This window comes from Pristiophorus japonicus, unplaced genomic scaffold (assembly GCF_044704955.1).
Source record: "Pristiophorus japonicus isolate sPriJap1 unplaced genomic scaffold, sPriJap1.hap1 HAP1_SCAFFOLD_58, whole genome shotgun sequence".
Taxonomy (NCBI): Eukaryota; Metazoa; Chordata; class Chondrichthyes; family Pristiophoridae; genus Pristiophorus; species Pristiophorus japonicus.
In genome coordinates this window covers 748837-767014 of record NW_027254488.1, presented here as the reverse complement: position 1 = coordinate 767014, position 18178 = coordinate 748837, and the positions used below count along the sequence as shown (strand labels likewise).

The window sequence follows — 18178 nt, the reverse complement described above, 5'->3', positions numbered from 1 at the left end:
ACCGCAAAGGATTCTACTCCCTGAATGTGCAGCTGGTGGTCGACCACCAGCAAATTTTACTGGCACTGAATGCTCAATTTCTGAGCAGCATCCATGATGTGCACATCCTGCGTGAGAGCAATGTGTCTGACTTGTTTAACAATTAGCCATAAGATCAATTCTGGAGTCTTTGGGGAATAAGAATAGAGCCTCGCCACCGAGCTGATGAACCCCCCTGCGTGACGCCCACACTGAGGCCGAGAGGCGATCCAATGAGAGCCACAGAGCAACTCGCAATATCGTGGAGGAAACCATTAGAGTGCTGGAGCAGGGTGGTATTGGAGGCGAACTCCAATAACACCCTGAGCAGGTAGCTCAATTCGTGGTGGTCTGCTCCATGCTACACAGCTTGGCTATCAGGAGGGGACAAGAATTGCCTGATGAGTCTGATAGTCCACCTCACCAGAGAGAGGAAGAAGAGGACGAGGAGGCAGACGCTGACATCGGACCAGACGTTCACGCTGATGCTGCAGCTATGCCCCCGCCCCGCTGTAGACCACATGAAAGGTCCCATAGTGGCATGATAGCTGCAAGAGCCTTACATCAAGAGCGCATCAATGATCGACTTCCCTGAAAGAACGTTGGTGTTATTTACAAGGCTGACACACTGCTGGGAATGCAGGTCATACATCAATGGTGGGCATCAATTGGTGAAAGTTAAAGTTTAAGTTGATTGAATTTAATTTTTATTAAACCCTTTGATGTTAAGAAATGACCAGCATGTAACGGTGTAGCTATCTGAGCCAATGTGCAGCAAGGTTTTGTTAAAAAATACAATTAAACCGAATATTAGTCTGAAATCGTCAGTGTTTCTGTACAAATAATCCCTTGCACACGACCCCCTCCCTTATCCTCCCCACGTCTACCCCTTACTCTTACCCTCCTGACTCTAACTCGCCTGGTCGAGGAGATCCTCAGGCGATGATTTATGGGGGGTGCGGGGGTCGGGTGGTGACGGCCGAAACGCTGCTTGGACAGATACGGGAGAGGACGGCACTGATTTGGAGACTGCTCCAAGCCATTTGCAAGATTTTGCTGCTGGCTCTCATGTGTGGTTGGCAATGGATGTACGTTACCTTGGTGCTCTGAGTCTACTGGGAGCCCTCTGCCACCAGTGTTCCTAGCGAGCAGCTGCAGGGCCTCCTCTGTCCCTTCCATTTTATGTTATTTTTGGACAAAAACTCCGTGCCAACTATGTTCTCGGAGCGTAGTGGGCTTTTTGCTGCAGATGAAGCTCCGTCATCCCTCCCACAACAAACAAACAAGCACACATCACAGCCACACGCGTTTTCAGTGCCTCTGAGCTCCCTCTCTCTCTGCCTCATCTTCTGCGCATGTCATGATGAACGTTGACCTCCTGAATCGTGGGAATCGAGTGTTGCCAAGTCGTTGCTATGGACGGCCACACAATTATGGCAGACGGTGAGAAAAATGTAACGCTACTGCCGATATGATTTCGCTCGCTGTTACACCTATTTTCAAAAATATAAACTCGGTGTTTTCAGAATATGTGAGAAGCCTGTGATCTGAGACCCCACGCCAGAAATAACGCCCATTTTGTGGCGATAAGCTCATAAGTGGAAGTTCTCGCACAATAAACCTTAACCCTGCAGATTTCCAGCGGTTCTCAGACTTTGTTCAGTATAAGCTTTAACTAATGGTAGAATTTCTCAGAAAACATATCAATGAAATTGTGGCGATGCGTCACATCATCAGCAATGTATCATCAGCATCAGTCTGCCTTGAGTCCAAGTAAACTCGGATCTTCTGGGCTTCTGGTAAATTCAGTGTAAGGTGCTCAGTCAGCAGTTGTCGCTGTAACCAGTATATTACAGAGAGAACATAATCAAAACAGACATAGTTGTCCTTTAAAAGTAACAAAGCACTAAATATGTATTCTGCAGGCAAGCAATCTATTCAGCGAAGATTAAAAATAAAACCTTCAAACAGCAAACAACCCATGGACACATCCACCATGCGCTCCGTTGTGGCGGTCTGGGGGACAGGTTTTGTCCAATGTCTCCTTTCCTGTATAAAAGGCAAACATATAATACTTTCGATTTACTAGAAGATGGAGGAAGATTACAGCAAGTTCTCTTACTAGCTTGTTCATATTCTCCAGTATTGAAGAAAAGGATACCTGGTGTCAGGGGCACTCGAGGAACATTCACGATCAGGTTCCTGCCCACCTGCTGCTCTGTAGAAGTTCCATTTCAAACGTTGTGTTTAACATCACATTGGTGATTTTTGATAATACAGAGTAGGACTGCAACATATACAGGAAGATATAAATACACTTGCTCTTTGGTGTGTAATTATCAAATATCGTTCAATATATATGTGTGTGGTGGTAAACAGTGGTAGGAAGCAGAAGAGGGGTACACACTCCTTGGAAAATAAGTATCTAAATGGTGGCGAGGAGGAGCGGGACATGGGGGAAAATTGACAAAAGACTAAAAGTAGCGTCGCAGGTTAATATGCCAATTAAAAGTAAACAAACAACTGTGTTGTTCATTGCCAGGGGAATGGAATTGAGAAGCAGAGCAGTTCTGTTAAAATGGCATTGGACCTTGTTTAGAGCACACTTGGAGGACGGTGCAACCTTGTGGTTTCCATTTTATAATGTTGATATGGAGACATGAAATAGGTGCAGAATGGGATGTACTAGAATGAAAGCAGAACTGAGAGGTGATAATGATCAGAAATGAGTGAATCGGGGATCTTTTGTCCAGTACAGTAAAGACTGAGGGTTGACCTGATAGAGGCCTTTAAAATTATGAAAGGGTTTGATAGGTTAGATTTCGAATGTGCACATATGGTTCAGACCACAAAACTATGGGCATGAATATCAGATATAAGAAAAATATCTTCGAAGGAATTAAGGAGAAATTCTTACACCAGAGGGTGACTCGAATATGGCACCTACTATAATGGGGAGTGCTTCAGTTAAAGGGAGGTTATATATATATGCAATCGGGCGAAAGGAAGAGAAGGACATGGTGATGGGGTGAGATGAAGAAAGGTGGGTGGAGGCTGGTTGGAACATAACCACCAGCATGGACCTGGTGTAGCGAATGGCATGTTTCTGTCCTGTAAAGACGATGTAATACTACGTGACTGGGTGTGTGCTATTATCGAGTAGGCTCTCTATTAGAGATAACGAGGTGGGCATGTCCTTTCCAAAGAGTTCTACACAATAACTCAAAAACTTGAGTGAAATCCAACACCTGCAGTTCTATGTAATGTCTTACCTTGGTGATTCTTTACACTAACAAGATGCTCAACAATGACTATCAGCATCATAATTACAACTAGGGCACTGAGGCAGGGCAGGATTGAGGCCACCATGAGATATTGTTCTGTGGGAGAAGCATAAAATATTGTAGCTCATTGTGTGCACATTTTAACTTGGTAATCAACGCTTCCAATGATACCTGAAAATGGAGGTGCACCCTGGCTTTTCTATTTATGCTATAACATTGTTAACACGCACTGGCAGTTTCTCTATTGCAACATTAAAATAACCCCAGTGATAACAACATATGTTGAGGGTAAACGTTGTAGGAGTGTAAGAGTTTTTCCTTCAAAATGCGTAACCCATTCCTTTAGAACATATTGATGAAAGGAGGGAATCTTTATCAATGAATTTATGATGAACTTAAACATGATAATTGAAGTAATTGTTGCTATTGTTTGTCTGTAGTGAGGTTTGATGAATTTTAAAGCTAATTAGGTTTAATTTTGTTTCCATTACTGGTCTCTCAGTAATGGGAAAAATGTTGGAATCAATTACTAAAGATGAAATAACAGCTGATTGCGGAAGATGTGACTGGATCGGTCCAAGTCAACAAGATTTATGAACGGGAAATCCTGCTTTACAAATCTTCTAGAATTTGTAAATGATGTAACTGGTAGAGTGGACAAGGGAGAACCAGTGACTGTGGTGTACTTGGACTTCCAAAAGGCTTTGACAAGGTTCGACACAAGAGATTGCTGTGCAAAATTAAAGCACATGGTATTGGGGGCAATGTACTGACTTGGATAGAGAACTGGTTGGCAGACAGGAAGCAGAGAGTCGGAATAAACGAAACCTTTTAAGAATGGCAGGCAATGACTAGTGTGGTGCCGCAGAGCACAGTGCTGGGACCCCAGCTATTTACAATATATATTAATGATTTGAATGAGGCAATTGAGTGTAATATTTCCAAGTTTACCTATGACACTATTGTGCGTGGCGGTGTGAACTGTGAGGAGGACGATAAAAGGCTGCAGGGTGAATTGGACAGGTTAGCTGAGTGTGAAACGCGTGGCAGGTGCAGTATAATGTCGATAAATGTGAGGTTATCCACTTTGTTGCAAAAAACACAAAGGCAGAATAATTTCTGAATGGTGGCAGATTAGCAAAAGGGAAAGTGCAGCGAGATCTGGGTGTCAAGGTACATCAGTCATTGAAAGTTGGCATGCAGTTTCAGCAGGCGGTGAAGAAGACAAATGGTATGTTAGCTTTGATTGCTAGGGGATTTGAGTATTGGAGCAGGGAGGTCTTACTGCAGTTGTACAGTGACTTAGTCAGGCCTCACCTGGAATATTGTGTTCAGGTTTGATCTCCTAATCTGAGGAAGAACGTTCTTGCTATTGAGGGAGTGCAGCGAAGGTTAACCAGACTGTTTCACGGGATTGTAGAGCTGACATATGAGGAGAGACTGGACGACCGGAATTTAGAAGGATGAGATTGGATCTCACAGAAACATATAAAATTCTGGCGGGACTAGACAGGTTAGATGCTGGAAGAATGTTCCCGATGATGGCGAAGTCCAGAACCAGGGTACACGGTCTAAGGATATGGACGAGCCATTTAGGACTGAGATGAGAAGAAACGTCTTCACTCAGAGATTTGTTAATATGTGGAATTCCCTACCGCAGAGAGTTGCTGATGCTAGTTCATTGGATATATTCAAAAGGGAGTTAGATATGGCCCTTAAGGCTAAATGGATCAAGGGCTATGGAGAGACAGCAGGAAAGCGTTACTGAGGGAACGATCAGTAATGATATTGAATGGTGGTGTAGGCTCGAAGGGACGAATGGCCTACTCCTGCATCTATTTCCTATGTTTCGAAGTTTCTGTACCCTTAGTGCAACATTTCACACGTGTGTCACCGTGACAGTACTGGGGATACAAAGGTGCGATTTAAGGCCGTTAACTCTGCACATATTGCACCTGAACTCGCTCTCCCCATGGTTCAGTACAACGTGCACACGTTTTCCTGGGCTCCCCGCCTTTTCCTGGTTTACGTATGTGAAGCATGTCAAGAATTCTCTTGACAACTCCACCACATCCTAAACTAAACGGCGTCCACGGGCGGAGAGCTGAGCTTGATGCCCAGGAAATGCTCTTAAAATTATTACTGGAAATAGAATGTGTAAGGCGTGCTCTTATCAGTCGTAGGATTTGCAAACTACCGAAAAATACATCAACAAAAATAATTTAAATATTTCAAATCCTGTTAAATAAGGATAGTTCAGTCTTGGACCCTATAAATATGTACTTATTTTTCAAAACATTCATTTTTTGTTTCAATTAGTAATTCATGTCCATTGTTATTAATATGAAATATGTGATAGGTTTTTGAAAAGTTATTTTCATTGTATTTGTATTTTGGGAGGGTATACCCATTCAAACTTATGGGTGTTCTGTACGTATGGAATTCACAAAAGTTTGAATGGGGATTCCCCCTACTCTGATAGGTTGGCCTGGCCCACTTGATCCCATTGATGCAAGCCAAGCCCGTGCACTCCTGGGACACGTGTGCAATTTCTGTGCCAATCACAACATTGGTCATAGCTCGATAGGTGGTGACAAATGGAATACGTTTAATCCATCCCATTTACCCGCCTTGACAGTATGCAGCCAGCCGCTCCCTGGTATGTGTCCTGTCTTCATGGACCAACGCAGAGAGGGTGGGCGATGAAATCGGAAGGCACCTGGAATTACTGCATTTGTAAAGAGATTATATAACCCACCCAGCATTTATATCGTGACATGTATTTGTGGATAACAGGCGGAGGGTTTAGCTTCTGCAGACTACGCAGCACGAATATAAAGGTTAAGATAGGAGATTAAAAATTGGCCCCCAGTTAACCATTGCAGGGATATTCGTGACTCTCGATTCATTGTTGAATGGAATTGGCCAACTATATTTACAATATATGCGCCCACAGGTCAGATATTGATACAAGAACATACAACCTGCTTTTGATATGTTTTGGTCCCTACGTTTCTCAGTAATCGCTACATCTTTAATGAATGGCGAATATAGCCTTTGTTTGATATCGGCACCTATAATTTCCTCCAGAGCCTTCGCTTTGGGTATTTATGGCGAAGGTCACAATCTGCTCATCGCCGGTCACATACGAGACTGTACAGGAGTTCCTTTGCTATCTTTGTACAAGTTAAATGCCATCACCCCCCCACCCCCCACCAGCCCACCCCTCTCGGGAGCGAATGTCACGTTTGCAGAAAATAGTCACATTATTATTCCATTTGGGGAACTGGGTTCCTCTGGCCCACAATGTTGCAATAGCGGATGAGAGATTTCTATATATATATAGATCGCAGTGCAGCAAATCTGATGTAAATAGTAATGTGGCAAGAAACATATTCGATCCCAATGCAGTGAAAAGACATTTGTCGGAAACGAGTAGATGTGTAAACTCAAGGGTTATTTGCAAATCTGTCCTGCAGCTCGTTCCACAGAAACAAGAATTCTCATCAACATTTTGCTGAGAATTCTGCGCTCAGTGGCGCAACGGCTTGCGGATTGGACTTCTCACTGATTCTATTCGCTAGAAACAATCAAATGTTGTTGATTCGAGTCCCACCGACGTGTAATTTTTGGACAGGGGTCCGTTCGCTCCGGTACTGGACCGAGAAAGTTTGCAGCAAACCACAACTACTGCTCTTCGGCTGCGTAACATCTGCCGCTCGCAGCTGCGATGGCCGGAAGGATTAATGCGTTGGGATTGAAATCCACTCGGGTTTCCTGCTTGCTGCGACACAGTTTAAAGCTCCTTTCAATACTAAAATAAGTAAGAGTTGGAGCGGCGGGGCTGCATTTCCATCTTTCAGAGCGAGGGAGGCGCTTTTAAACTGTCTCCCAATGCCCTTCTGCAAGATGTCAAGAGAAGAGAAGGAGTTATCCTCAAGCTGCAGTATTAATGTTGTTGTTATTTTCATCACATGCATCTCTCTATCTCTATCTGTCTCTGCCTCAGGTCTTTCTCTGTATTTCGCTGAGTGGCATCTCAGGCATCCGTGGACCGCTAGGGCTGATCTTACCCGCAACAGGGACAGTTAAGGGGAACAAAAGACTGGGACGAGAGATCAAGTAAACTTAAAAAATCCTATCCCTTGTCTTCTCACATTTGTCTCTTCGCTCTCATAGTGAAATAACGCAGCAATTCGATTGCAGCTGGCTTATGGTAGCGTGTATAATATGCGAATGCTGAGGCCGTCCACAATATAAGGATTTTAATTCTGCAAAATCTTATTTAATTTTACAAGTCGTAGATCCAAAACTAATTTTGTAAAGAAGATCTAATAATGCTCGCACGGCAGTTCGATGCCTGTGTCCAGTTGCAAAGCTGCCTGAAAGAACATGCAGTTTGGCAAAGCTGGACCTCCAGCAGAGTGACTTTTCTACTGAGCAGTCAATGACCCTCATTCTTGAAAATGGCTTTCCAGTGTAGCTCAAAGGTGTTTAACCATCTTGAGAGTGGGACGGGACTGGGGCCACATGTATGCCAGGAAGTGCAGTGGAGCATTTTGCATTCCTTGAAAAACATTAATGATTCACTTGCAGTTTTTGGTGCAGAATTTGTTTGTACCACTCGCCGCTCGGCGCAATGATGAGCTGCGCCGATCACGTGAAGATAATTCAATTCTTCCAGTCAGTTATTTAATTTGCCATTTCAAGAACCATAAGAAATCCGTGTATCCTAGTCACTGACCGCGTAACCTTATGTGTCTTAATGCTATCAGAAATTACATTTTAAAAGTCTGTCGTGGTCAGTTTGCATACTGGGTTTCAAGCTGGATCGGACCATTTCAAACAGTCTCTGACCTCATACCGAAATACTGAAATTCCTTTTGCTGACAGAAGCTGACTGTACATTTCAAGTATTGTGCATCTGAATGCACGGGCAGGACATGCTGGAAAATAAATTTTCTGCACGTTTTTCTCTTTGGATGTCATTTTTTTTACACTACGTTAGTTCAGTCCAGCCGAATGAATTGAAGGAAGAAGTGAGGGAAAGTTCTATCTCCGGTTAGCGTTCTCTGTTCCACGTTCATTCAAGAAGACGAAGAATTCCAATGGTCCCTGTTAATTTTAACAAAATATGAACAATGTCGGGGCACAGGTTTTGAGGAGATTAGGATTCAATGCCTGTTTTATGTAAGCTTCTATCAAATGCTTGGAAGGTTTATTGGCATCAAAAGTTGAACACAATAAATGAGCTCAATTAATTAGTCGGCAATCGCCGTAACTTCTCGTCTGCTGTATTCAACAACTCAGCCAATCCATTTCCTGCTTGTTGCATCCAAATAGAAAGATACTGCAAGTCGTCGCTTTCATCACTTGCCCTGCCCGAGCATCCGGATCGACAATGTTGAAAATATACAATCAACTTCTGCAAGCAAAAGGCCTTCGGTTACTTCAGGAAATCTGTAAAATGCCGAATCAAAAGATGAGGTACCGACCCCTTTTAATCAGACGAGGCAGCCTGGTCACGCCCGATTGTTTCCTGGCGTATTTAGCAGAATTCTGTTCGCCATATTATAAAAACAGATGTAAAGGCACTGGAGAGTGTGCCGAGAAGATTTACAAGGATGATACAAGAAAATAGAGTGTATACTATCAGGAAAGGATGAACAGGCTCTGCCTTTTTTCTCTTGAAAAGGAACGTCTGCAGGATGACCTAATAGAGCTCGTGAAAATCATAAATGGTTTTGATAGAGTGGATACAAAGAGAGAGTTTCCATTTGAGCCATGATCTTATTAAATGGCATAACATGCTCGAGTGGCCAAATGGCCTATTCCTGCTCGTATCTCTTATGTTATTATATTTCCATAGCGTCACTATAGGCTATCATTATAACATAGTCACCAAGACATCCGTTCGTGAATTCAGAAGATCTTCTTTACCCAGAGAATGTTGAGAATGAGGAACTCGCTACCATCGGGGTTGGTTAAATAATTTAGATGTATTTAAAGGGCGGTTAGGTACGTATATGAGGGAAAAGAGAATAGAGGGTTATACTGATTGAGTTTGATGATGAAAGAGGGAGGAGATTCCAATGGACCATAACCACCTACATTGACTGGTTTGGCGGAATGGCGCGATTCAGCGCTGCATATCCTATGTAATCCTGTAAATTCGGCACCCATAAGTTGAATTCAATTTTCAGGGATAGAGAAAGAAACACTAATTAATATTCAGGGCAGCGGATGTTTGAAGTATCTTTGGAGATTGACCCTGAATAGAAGTTCAGCCCTATTGAGGCGAGCTCATGGGTGCAGAAGGCTAAATGTTAAGGTCCTACATTGGCCGCAATCGAACACGTTTGACGGACGCCCAATAGACACAGCTGTACACACACGGAATCATTTGACTTTAGTTAGTTGGTTGGTTTTCACGTTGCTCCAGGAAAACTCTGTTTTTTTACAACAGAAAGTTGTTAAGGCCAATTCACAAAATATATTCAAAAAGGAGTTACATGTAGTCCTTACTATTAGGGGGATGAAGGGGTATGGTGAGAAAGCAGGAATGGGGTACTGAAGTTGCATGTTCAGCCATGAACTCATTGAATGGCGGTGCAAGCTCGAAAGGCCGAATGGCCTACTCCTGCACCTATTTTCTATGTTTCTATGTTTCTTTGTTTTTGGACGATGTGGGAAATAAAGACGAAAACTCACTCGTTTTTAATTTAAAGTACTTATGTTTGCTGTAGTTTGGATCGGCTGTGAGAAGATTATTTTTGACTAAAACCTGGCGAGGATTGTCTGGGCTTTAAATCTCCCTTTCCAACGCTGAAAATCCGAAAGCGAGAATCAAATCTCCAGACCAACGAGCCGATAAAAACCAGCGCAACTCATTACAGATTGAGATCCCATATTCTAACGGTACTGAATCTCATTTCGATGCCTGTGCCGTGTCTCTGATTGAGCTCTCCAATTAGTCGCACATCCACACAGTCCTACAGATGTTTTCCCTTTTAAGTATGTATTAATACATTGAGGCAAGACATGTGTTACGTGCCGCATGCTTGGAGCAAAAGGTGAATTTAGACATGAAGTTTCATGTGATGGAGAAAACAACCATAGGCAGCAAAGGTTTACCTCAATAATGACGAGCATGGGATGCGACCCCGCATGCAGAGCACAATGGATTAGGATTCCACCCGCATAACTTGACGCCCATATCGCATTAGTATAACAGCCCAATCAGCTATTCCGCCTCAGCACCTAAATTAACCTCGTGGTATCTAATAGGCCCTACTCTTTCTTTAGTTATCCTCTTGCTCTTAATATATTTATTAACCCTCTTTGTGTTTTCCTTGATTTTAATTGCCAAGAAGTTTTCATGCTCCCTCTTTGCTTTCCTAATATCCTTTTTAATTTACCACTCGATACTCTATACTCCTCAAGAGATTCTTCAGTGTTGAGCCCTTGCTCTCTGTCATCAGCCTTCCCTTTTTCTTTTTCCTACCCTCGTGGTTGGGGCACAAGGTCCTGTGTTGACAAGTCATTGTACCAACATTTGTTGGTGCAATGATTCAAGCTCAGAGGTGCCAGGATTGGGAACAGCAGTGGCAGGAAATAAAATCTAAATATAAGTAAGCACCGATATAATTTATCTGCATTTATTTCTATTGAATAACTTTTGCTGAATGTGGCCCACGCCAAGTCCCAGGATATCGGGTCGGGTCCTCCATTGGAAATGAGTTGGACACCTCTGTGATTTTTCTCCTTAGAGCATTGAAGCCCAACTGTAGATTTAAGAGAGGTGTTAAAAATCACAATCGTTTAGGAAGAATATATAAAGACAAACTCTTTCCAGTAGCTTAAGGGCCTTTAACCATAAGGACACAGATTTAAGGTGATTGGCGGAAGGACCAAAGATGACGATACACTATATAAGGCAGTGAGTGGTTAGGATTTGGAATGCACTAATTGATAAGGTAGTGGATACAGATTCAGTAGTAGGTTTCTAAAAGGAATTAGATCAACACTTGAGGGAGAAAACATCGCAGGGGTGTAGGGAAAGAGCGGGGCAGTGGGACTGACGAGATTTCTATTTGAAAGAGCCTGCACAGACTCGATCAGCACAATAGTCACCTTCTGTGGGGTACTATTCCATGATTGTATGACAATCCCTTTCTATTTTAATATTTATGATGACATTGTCGACAGTACTTCACACAGCTTGAGTCAGGAAATTTATGACAAAGAAGAAGGCCATTCGGCCCATCGTATCCGGGCCGGCCGACAGAGATATCCAGACTAATCCCATTTTCCAGCGATTGGCCCGTAGCCTTGTTCGTTCGGGCACTTCAAGGACGTGTTAAATGCGATAAGGGTTTCTGCCTCCACCACCATTTGAGGCAGTGTGTTCTAGACCTCGGCCACCTTCTGGGTTAAAACATTGCACCTCAAACCTTCCAGCAATTATTTTATTTCCATGCCGCCAGGTTATTGACACCTCTGTTATGTGAAACATGTCCTTCCTATTCACTCTTTCTTCGTCTGTTCATAATTTTATAAACCTCAATTATTTGACTATTCTGCTGTTAACTATATTTATCATGATCTATACTGGGTTCAATGTACGACAGTTCGGCGAGTCAGGCATCATTCAGATATTGACTTCTGCTGACAGCTAAAACCCCAGACGGATCCTTAGTAAGGGTCCCTCTGGTTCGTCGCCATATATTTCTCAGGATACTGAAACCCTGCTTTCCTACAGTCCAATCCTGGAGGCCCAACTCCCTGAGAGTACAACCTTCACCAGGGTCAGTTATGGAGCCGCACAGCGGGAGGGATCCCAGAGTAACTGTCGGGATCGCACCCCGTGGATATTCTAGGCCATGTATTTTTAGTTATCCTGGTGTATAACACGCAAACATCAGTAAAACAGGGAAATCCTGGAAACACACTGCAAATCCCTCTTTATCTGGAGATCAAATATCTGTTGTATAATTGTAGCAGCAGTTATCAGGCTCCTGTGAACTCCTCCCTCTGATATTTTAATGCATACTTTAATCAGTTTATTTTAAAGGGGTTTATTTAAATGAGATAATGACTGCATTAAAATGGTAGACTCAGGATTGTGCCACAAACACGTTAAGTCTTCCTGGAGTAATAACCAAAGTTAAATTTAGACTGGAAACTTACACCAGTTAGGAACAGATCGCAGTTTAAACCAATCACTGATTGTACAGCACATTTCCACCATTTACCGCTGTCCGTCCTGACTCTAAACACTGTTGGAAAGGAGCCTTCTATTCTGTGCCCAGGAGCTCTGACCCATGGAAGAGAGCGGCAGGCATACAGTTCGTCCACACCTCAAGATTAACTCACAAAGAGAGTTTTCTGTCAGTGAACAGAGATGAGAATGATCAAAGTGCTGTTTGCCTCTCTCAGTGTGGCCCCGAAGGGCTGTATCGAGGATGAAGTTCTGTTTCCCCCGTAAGATCCTGCCCCCAGATTCTCATTTCTCAGCTCCAGCCAGGTGAGCTAAACAATCAGCTGGGAAAGACAGAAATCTACAACAATGTATTTAAACAACGCTGATATATTTGACATACATCCAGATTATTAAAATACAGCCGGGTTATGTGGGTTATTAACATCAGCATTAATGAACATGTTTCAGTCCTCAATGTGATTAACCGAAGTAATAACGGCATTATTCAGCTCCTACAATCACTTCTGAACTCGCTGGTATCTCCGCAGCTGGAATGAATTAGTGAATCCCTAACCACACTCCGAGCAGGTGAACGGCATCTCCCCAGTGTGAGTGTGTTGTTATACCGTGAGCTCTGATGAATGCCTGACTCTAATCTCAAAATGAGAGCACCTAAATGAGCTCTCCCCAGTGCGAACATTGTTACTGGACAGTCAGTTTCCCGGACATTTTATAGCACTTCCTGTTGTCCAAGGATGTAAAAGGTCTCTCGTCAGTGTGAACTCGCTGGTGTCTCAGCAGTTGGGATGAATTAGTGAATCCCTTCCCACACTCGGAGCAGATGAACAGCCTCTGCCCAGTTGGGTTGCATTGGTGTCTCAGCAGATCAGTTGCGCTTTTAAAGCTCAGCTCACACATTGAACAATTAAAAGGTCTTTGAGCAGAGTGTGCAAGTTGGTGTCTCAGAGGGGTGGACGACCGAGTGAATCCCTTCCCACACAAGCAGCAGAGGAACGGCCTCTCCCCAGAGTGAACGCTGTGGTGTGTAAGCAGGTGAGATGACAGATGATGGCGGAGCCTGGTCTCCAGTTGCCTTGGATGCCCTTGCCACTGGACCTTGCTCTGTCAAGCCCGTGTGGTGGCTGCTGTGCGCCGGCCATCCCACAATAAAATAATTCACGCACAGGCATCTTCCACCTTTTAAAATGAGTTCATCAGTCACCTGAATACTCATTTTTAGCGTGGAAGCAAGCCATCCTCGGCACGGAGGGACTGCCCATGAAGATGATGACAGGGTCAATCTTTCCCGCACATGGAGCACGTGAATGGTATCGCCCCGGTGTCACTACGCCGATATGCTTCCAGCTTGTATGGGTATTTGAATCCCTTCCCACAGTCCCCACATTTCCACGGTTTCTCCATGGTGCAGGTGTCCTTGTGTCTCTCCAGGTTGGACGATCAGTTGAAGCCTGGTCCACACACAGAACACGTGTACGGTTTCTCCCCACTGTGAATGGTGCGATCTTTCTTCAGGCTGTGTAACTGGTTAAAGCTCTTTCCACTTTCAGTGCACTGGAACACTCTCACTCGGGTGTGTCTGTCACGGTGCATTTCCAGTCACACTGGTGTTTGAAATCTGTTCCCACAGATAGAACAGACATACGTTTCTTTTTCCACATTCAAAGGCCATTGATATTCGGAGCTTGATGAATGGAGTGACTCTGTCAGATCTTCACGTTATGCGTGGTGTGAATTTGCGGTGTGTAAATGCTGTCCCCTTCTCTTCAGACTGCAAAAGGGGTTGACAAAAGCCACCACTGTGAGTCCACGATAAAAATTCACATTTTCTCCTCCTGGTTCCTGCCCAAGGGGGCTGCGCATGGGATCTGCTACCCACTGAGCCGACCAAGATGACGGACGTTCCCCGGGCATGTCACCGTGAGGAAGCAACGTAGCTGCCGGGGGCCCCACAGGTTCTTGTTTGGGGCCTGAGACCCAGAGCAGGTGTGTGTAAAGCGGATGATGTGGAGTGTTTTCTCTTGGGTGGACGGATGGGGCCTAGACCCGCACTCCGGCTATGTGAAGCCGTATCCCCCCGGGGTTTATTAAACCACTCCCTCACTCCCGCCCCTCTCTCACCCACCGCGCATGCTCAGAGAGTTCAGCCTCGCCCACTGTGTGTGCAAACCCCGCCCAAACGGATTCAGCCCCGCCCACTGGGTGACGCAATCCACGCCCTTCACACACTCCATTTCGTTGGAGCACCAACCGCCGCTCGGTCCTGCAAACCCGCCCGTGCTCTTCCTATTGTGCGGGAGCTGGCGTCAATCAACCGGGTAGTATGAGCTGAGAATGCGCGGGCGGCGACACCAGACGCTGACGCAATAAGTGACCGAGCGCCAGGGAATGGGTTGGAGAAAGTCGAGTGGCAAAAACACCGAGTGCGGCCCCGGGCCCGAATATCAACCGTGGAACATTTTCCCACCGCCCTCCGGCTCCGGGTTCGCTCCAGCCCGTGCATGTGCAGTGTCAGTGTCAAACTCTCATGGACCGTCTGTAAATTAATGGAAAATGCTTAATAGCAGGGAGTGTATGTAAATAAGAGGAATGATGATGGTTCAGGGAGCGTCTGTAAATGAATTAGCAATGTTACTTGCAGGGGTATCTGTAAGTGACGAAGCAATGCTACTGAGCAGGGAGTGTTTGTAAATAAAACTGGAATAGAGATAGGTTAGGGAGCATCTGTAAATGAGCTTATTTACTTACATGAAGCGTGGACAAAATATACAAAATTTCCCTTCTCTTGGCGAGAGATTATGGTGGAGGAATGGTGAGAGTTTGTGCTGGAGGTGCTGAAAATGACGGTGTGTGCCCAGAAACGCCGAGGACCGGAGGCAGCACGTGCCAGCCCACACTGCGATATGTGTGCCCACTCGGTCCGTGCAGCAGAGCACGTCTCCTGTTGTCCTGGTTTACCCTTGCCAATGGATAAATATCTAGCTCCATCAAGCCCGTGTGCTGGCTGATGTGCAACTGTCACCACACGTTAAAAAAAATCCACGCACAGGCATCTTCCACGCCTTGTCGTTCAGGACTGCAATGTTGGGTCCTCCATTGAAACATCTATGAACTCATCGCTTTTGGTGTGGAAGTAAGGCATCCTCGTTCGAGGGATCGCCTATGATGATGAAGATGAAAATGAATTATCAATTGTGACTGAGCATAGGGTGTTTGCAAATGAAGGAGGAATGGAGATAAGCAGGGAGCATATATAAAGAATCCTAGAATCATAAAATATTACAGCACAGAGGGAGGCCTTTTGGCCCATTGAGTTTGCACCGTATCTTTTGGAGAGCAATGCAGTTAGTTCCATTCCCCCGCTCTTTCCCCAATGTCGCTGCAATTTATCTCCTTGAAGTTTTTATCCAATTCAGTTTTGAAGGTTACTATTGAATCTATATTCAGCACCCTGTCAGACATTGCTTTACAAACCCTAGCCATTTGTTGCATCAAAATGTTTCTCAACCTGTCCATTTGGTTTTTTGCCAATCACCTTCAATCTGTGCCCTCTCGTTATCGATCGTTTCTCTTTATTTAATACATCTAAACCCTTCATGAATTTAAACACCGCTATCAAATCTCCTCTTAAACTTCTCAGCTTAGCGGAGAACAAACCCAGCTTCTCCAGTCTATCCATGTAACTGTAGTCCCTCATCCCTGAGACCTTTGGAACAGAGACGGTTAAGAGGTGACCTAAAGGAGGTTTTATTATTATCATTATTACTCATAATATCATTGATAACTTTTATTTATATAGCGCCTTTACATAGTAAAAATTCCCAAGGCGCAGTAGTGTTACAAGACAAAACAGATACATTTGACACCGAGCCAAAAAAGAAGAAATTAATGCAAATGACCAAAAGCATGGATAAAGAGATAGGTTTTAAGCAGCGCCTTCAACGAGAAAAGAGAGGTAGAGGGGCGGTGAGGTTTATGAAGGGAGCTTAGGGCCCAAGCAGCTGAAGGCACGGCCACCGATGGTGGAGCAGATATAATGAGGGATGTTCAAGGGGGCAAGATTTGAGGAGCGCAGACATCTTGTGGGGTTGTTTCAGGAGCAAGGAGTTAAATTAAAAAGTAGGACCTCAAGGGTAGTTTTTAAGGATTGCTTCCAGTGCCACGTGCTAGCCAGAGTAGGAATGGCAGTAAAGCGAAGATGAATTTGTGGCTCAAGGATTGGTGCAGGAGGAAGGGATTCAAATTACTGGTACTTTGGAAACGGTTCTGGGGGAGGTGATACCCGTTCAAACCGGACGGTCTGCACCTGGGCAGGACTGGAACCAATGTCCTAGGGGGAGTGTTTGCTCGTGCTGCTGGGGAGGCTTTAAATTAAAATGACAGGGGGATGGGACCCTATGCAGGGAGACAGAGAGAAGTACATTCGGGAAGAAGCAAAAGATAGAAAGAAGAAAAGAAAAAGTGGAGGGCAGAGAAACGCAAGGCAAAAATAAAAAACGGCCACATGACAGCAAAATTCGAAAGGGATGAAGTTTGTTAAAAAGACAAGCCTGAAGGCTCTGTGCCTCAATGCGAGGAGTATTCGTAATAAAGTGGACTATTAATGAATATGATATAATTGGGATGACGGAGACATGGCTCCAGGGTAAACAAGGCTGGGACCTCAACATCAAGGAGTATTCAACATTCAAGCAGGATTGACAGAAAGGTAAAGGAGGTGGGGTAGCGTTGCATGTTAAAGACGAAATTAACGCAATAGTAAGGAAGGACATTAGCTTCAATGATGTGGAATCTGTATGGGTAGAGCTGCGGAACAACAAATGGCAGAAAACGCTAGTAGGGGCTTGTGTACAGACCACCAAACAGTAGTAGTGAGATTGGGGACAGCATCAAACAAGAAATTAGGGATGCATGCAATAAAGCTACAGCAGTTTTCATTAGCGACATTAATCTACATATAGATTGGGCTAACCAAACTCGTAGCAATACGGTGGAGGAGGATTTCCTGGAGTGTATTAATGTCTAGGAACCAACTAGAAGGCCGGCCATCCGAGACTGGGCGATGTGTAATCAGAAAGGACTAATTAGCAATCTTGTTGTGCGAGGCCCCTTGGGGACGAGTAACCATAATATGGTAGAATTCTTTATTAAGATGGAGAGTGACACAGTTAATTCAGAGACTAGGTTTCTGAACTTAAGGAAGGGTTACTTCGATGGTATGAGATGTGAATTGGCTAGAATAGTCTAGCCAATGATACTTAAAGGGTTGATAGTGGATAGGCAATGGCAAACTTTTAAAGATCACATGAATGTGTTTAAATAATTTTACATCACTGTCTGGAGTAAAAATAAAACGGGAAAGTTGGCTCAGCCGTGGCTTACAAAGTGCATTCGTGATAGTGTTAAATCCAACGAAGAGGCATATAAATTGGCCAGAAAAAGCAGCAAACCTGAGGACTGGGAGAAATTTAGAATTCAGCAGAGGAGTACATACGTTTTAATTAGGAGGAGGAAAATAGAGAATGAGAGGAAGCTTGCTGGGAACATAAAAATTGACTGCAAAAGCTTCTATAGATATGTGAAAGCAAAGAATTAGTGAAGACAAACGTCGGTCCCTTGCAGTCAGAATCAGATGAATTTATAATGGGGAACAAAG

General features: G+C 44.2%; 1 protein-coding gene across 1 annotated transcript; it reads right to left on the bottom strand.

Moving 5' to 3' along the window:
- Window positions 1-13206: 13206 nt before the first annotated feature.
- LOC139254823 (oocyte zinc finger protein XlCOF6.1-like) lies at window positions 13207-13926 on the bottom strand. The gene is made up of 2 exons (XM_070873836.1): window positions 13817-13926; window positions 13207-13540 (listed from the first exon to the last, which is right to left on the bottom strand). Exons 1-2 carry the CDS (start codon window positions 13924-13926, stop codon window positions 13207-13209), a joined length of 444 nt encoding a protein of 147 aa, XP_070729937.1.
- Window positions 13927-18178: the final 4252 nt, after the last annotated feature.

Excerpts from the sequence above, each read along its gene's own strand:
- LOC139254823 (XM_070873836.1), bottom strand. The coding sequence starts at position 13,926 with ATGGAGAAACCGTGGAAATGTGGGGACTGTGGGAAGGGATTCAAATAC. Across the intron at positions 13,541-13,816 it reads ATACCATTCACGTGCTCCAT|CGTTCACTCTGGGGAGAGGC; the intron begins GTGCGGGAAAGA and ends TACACACCACAG.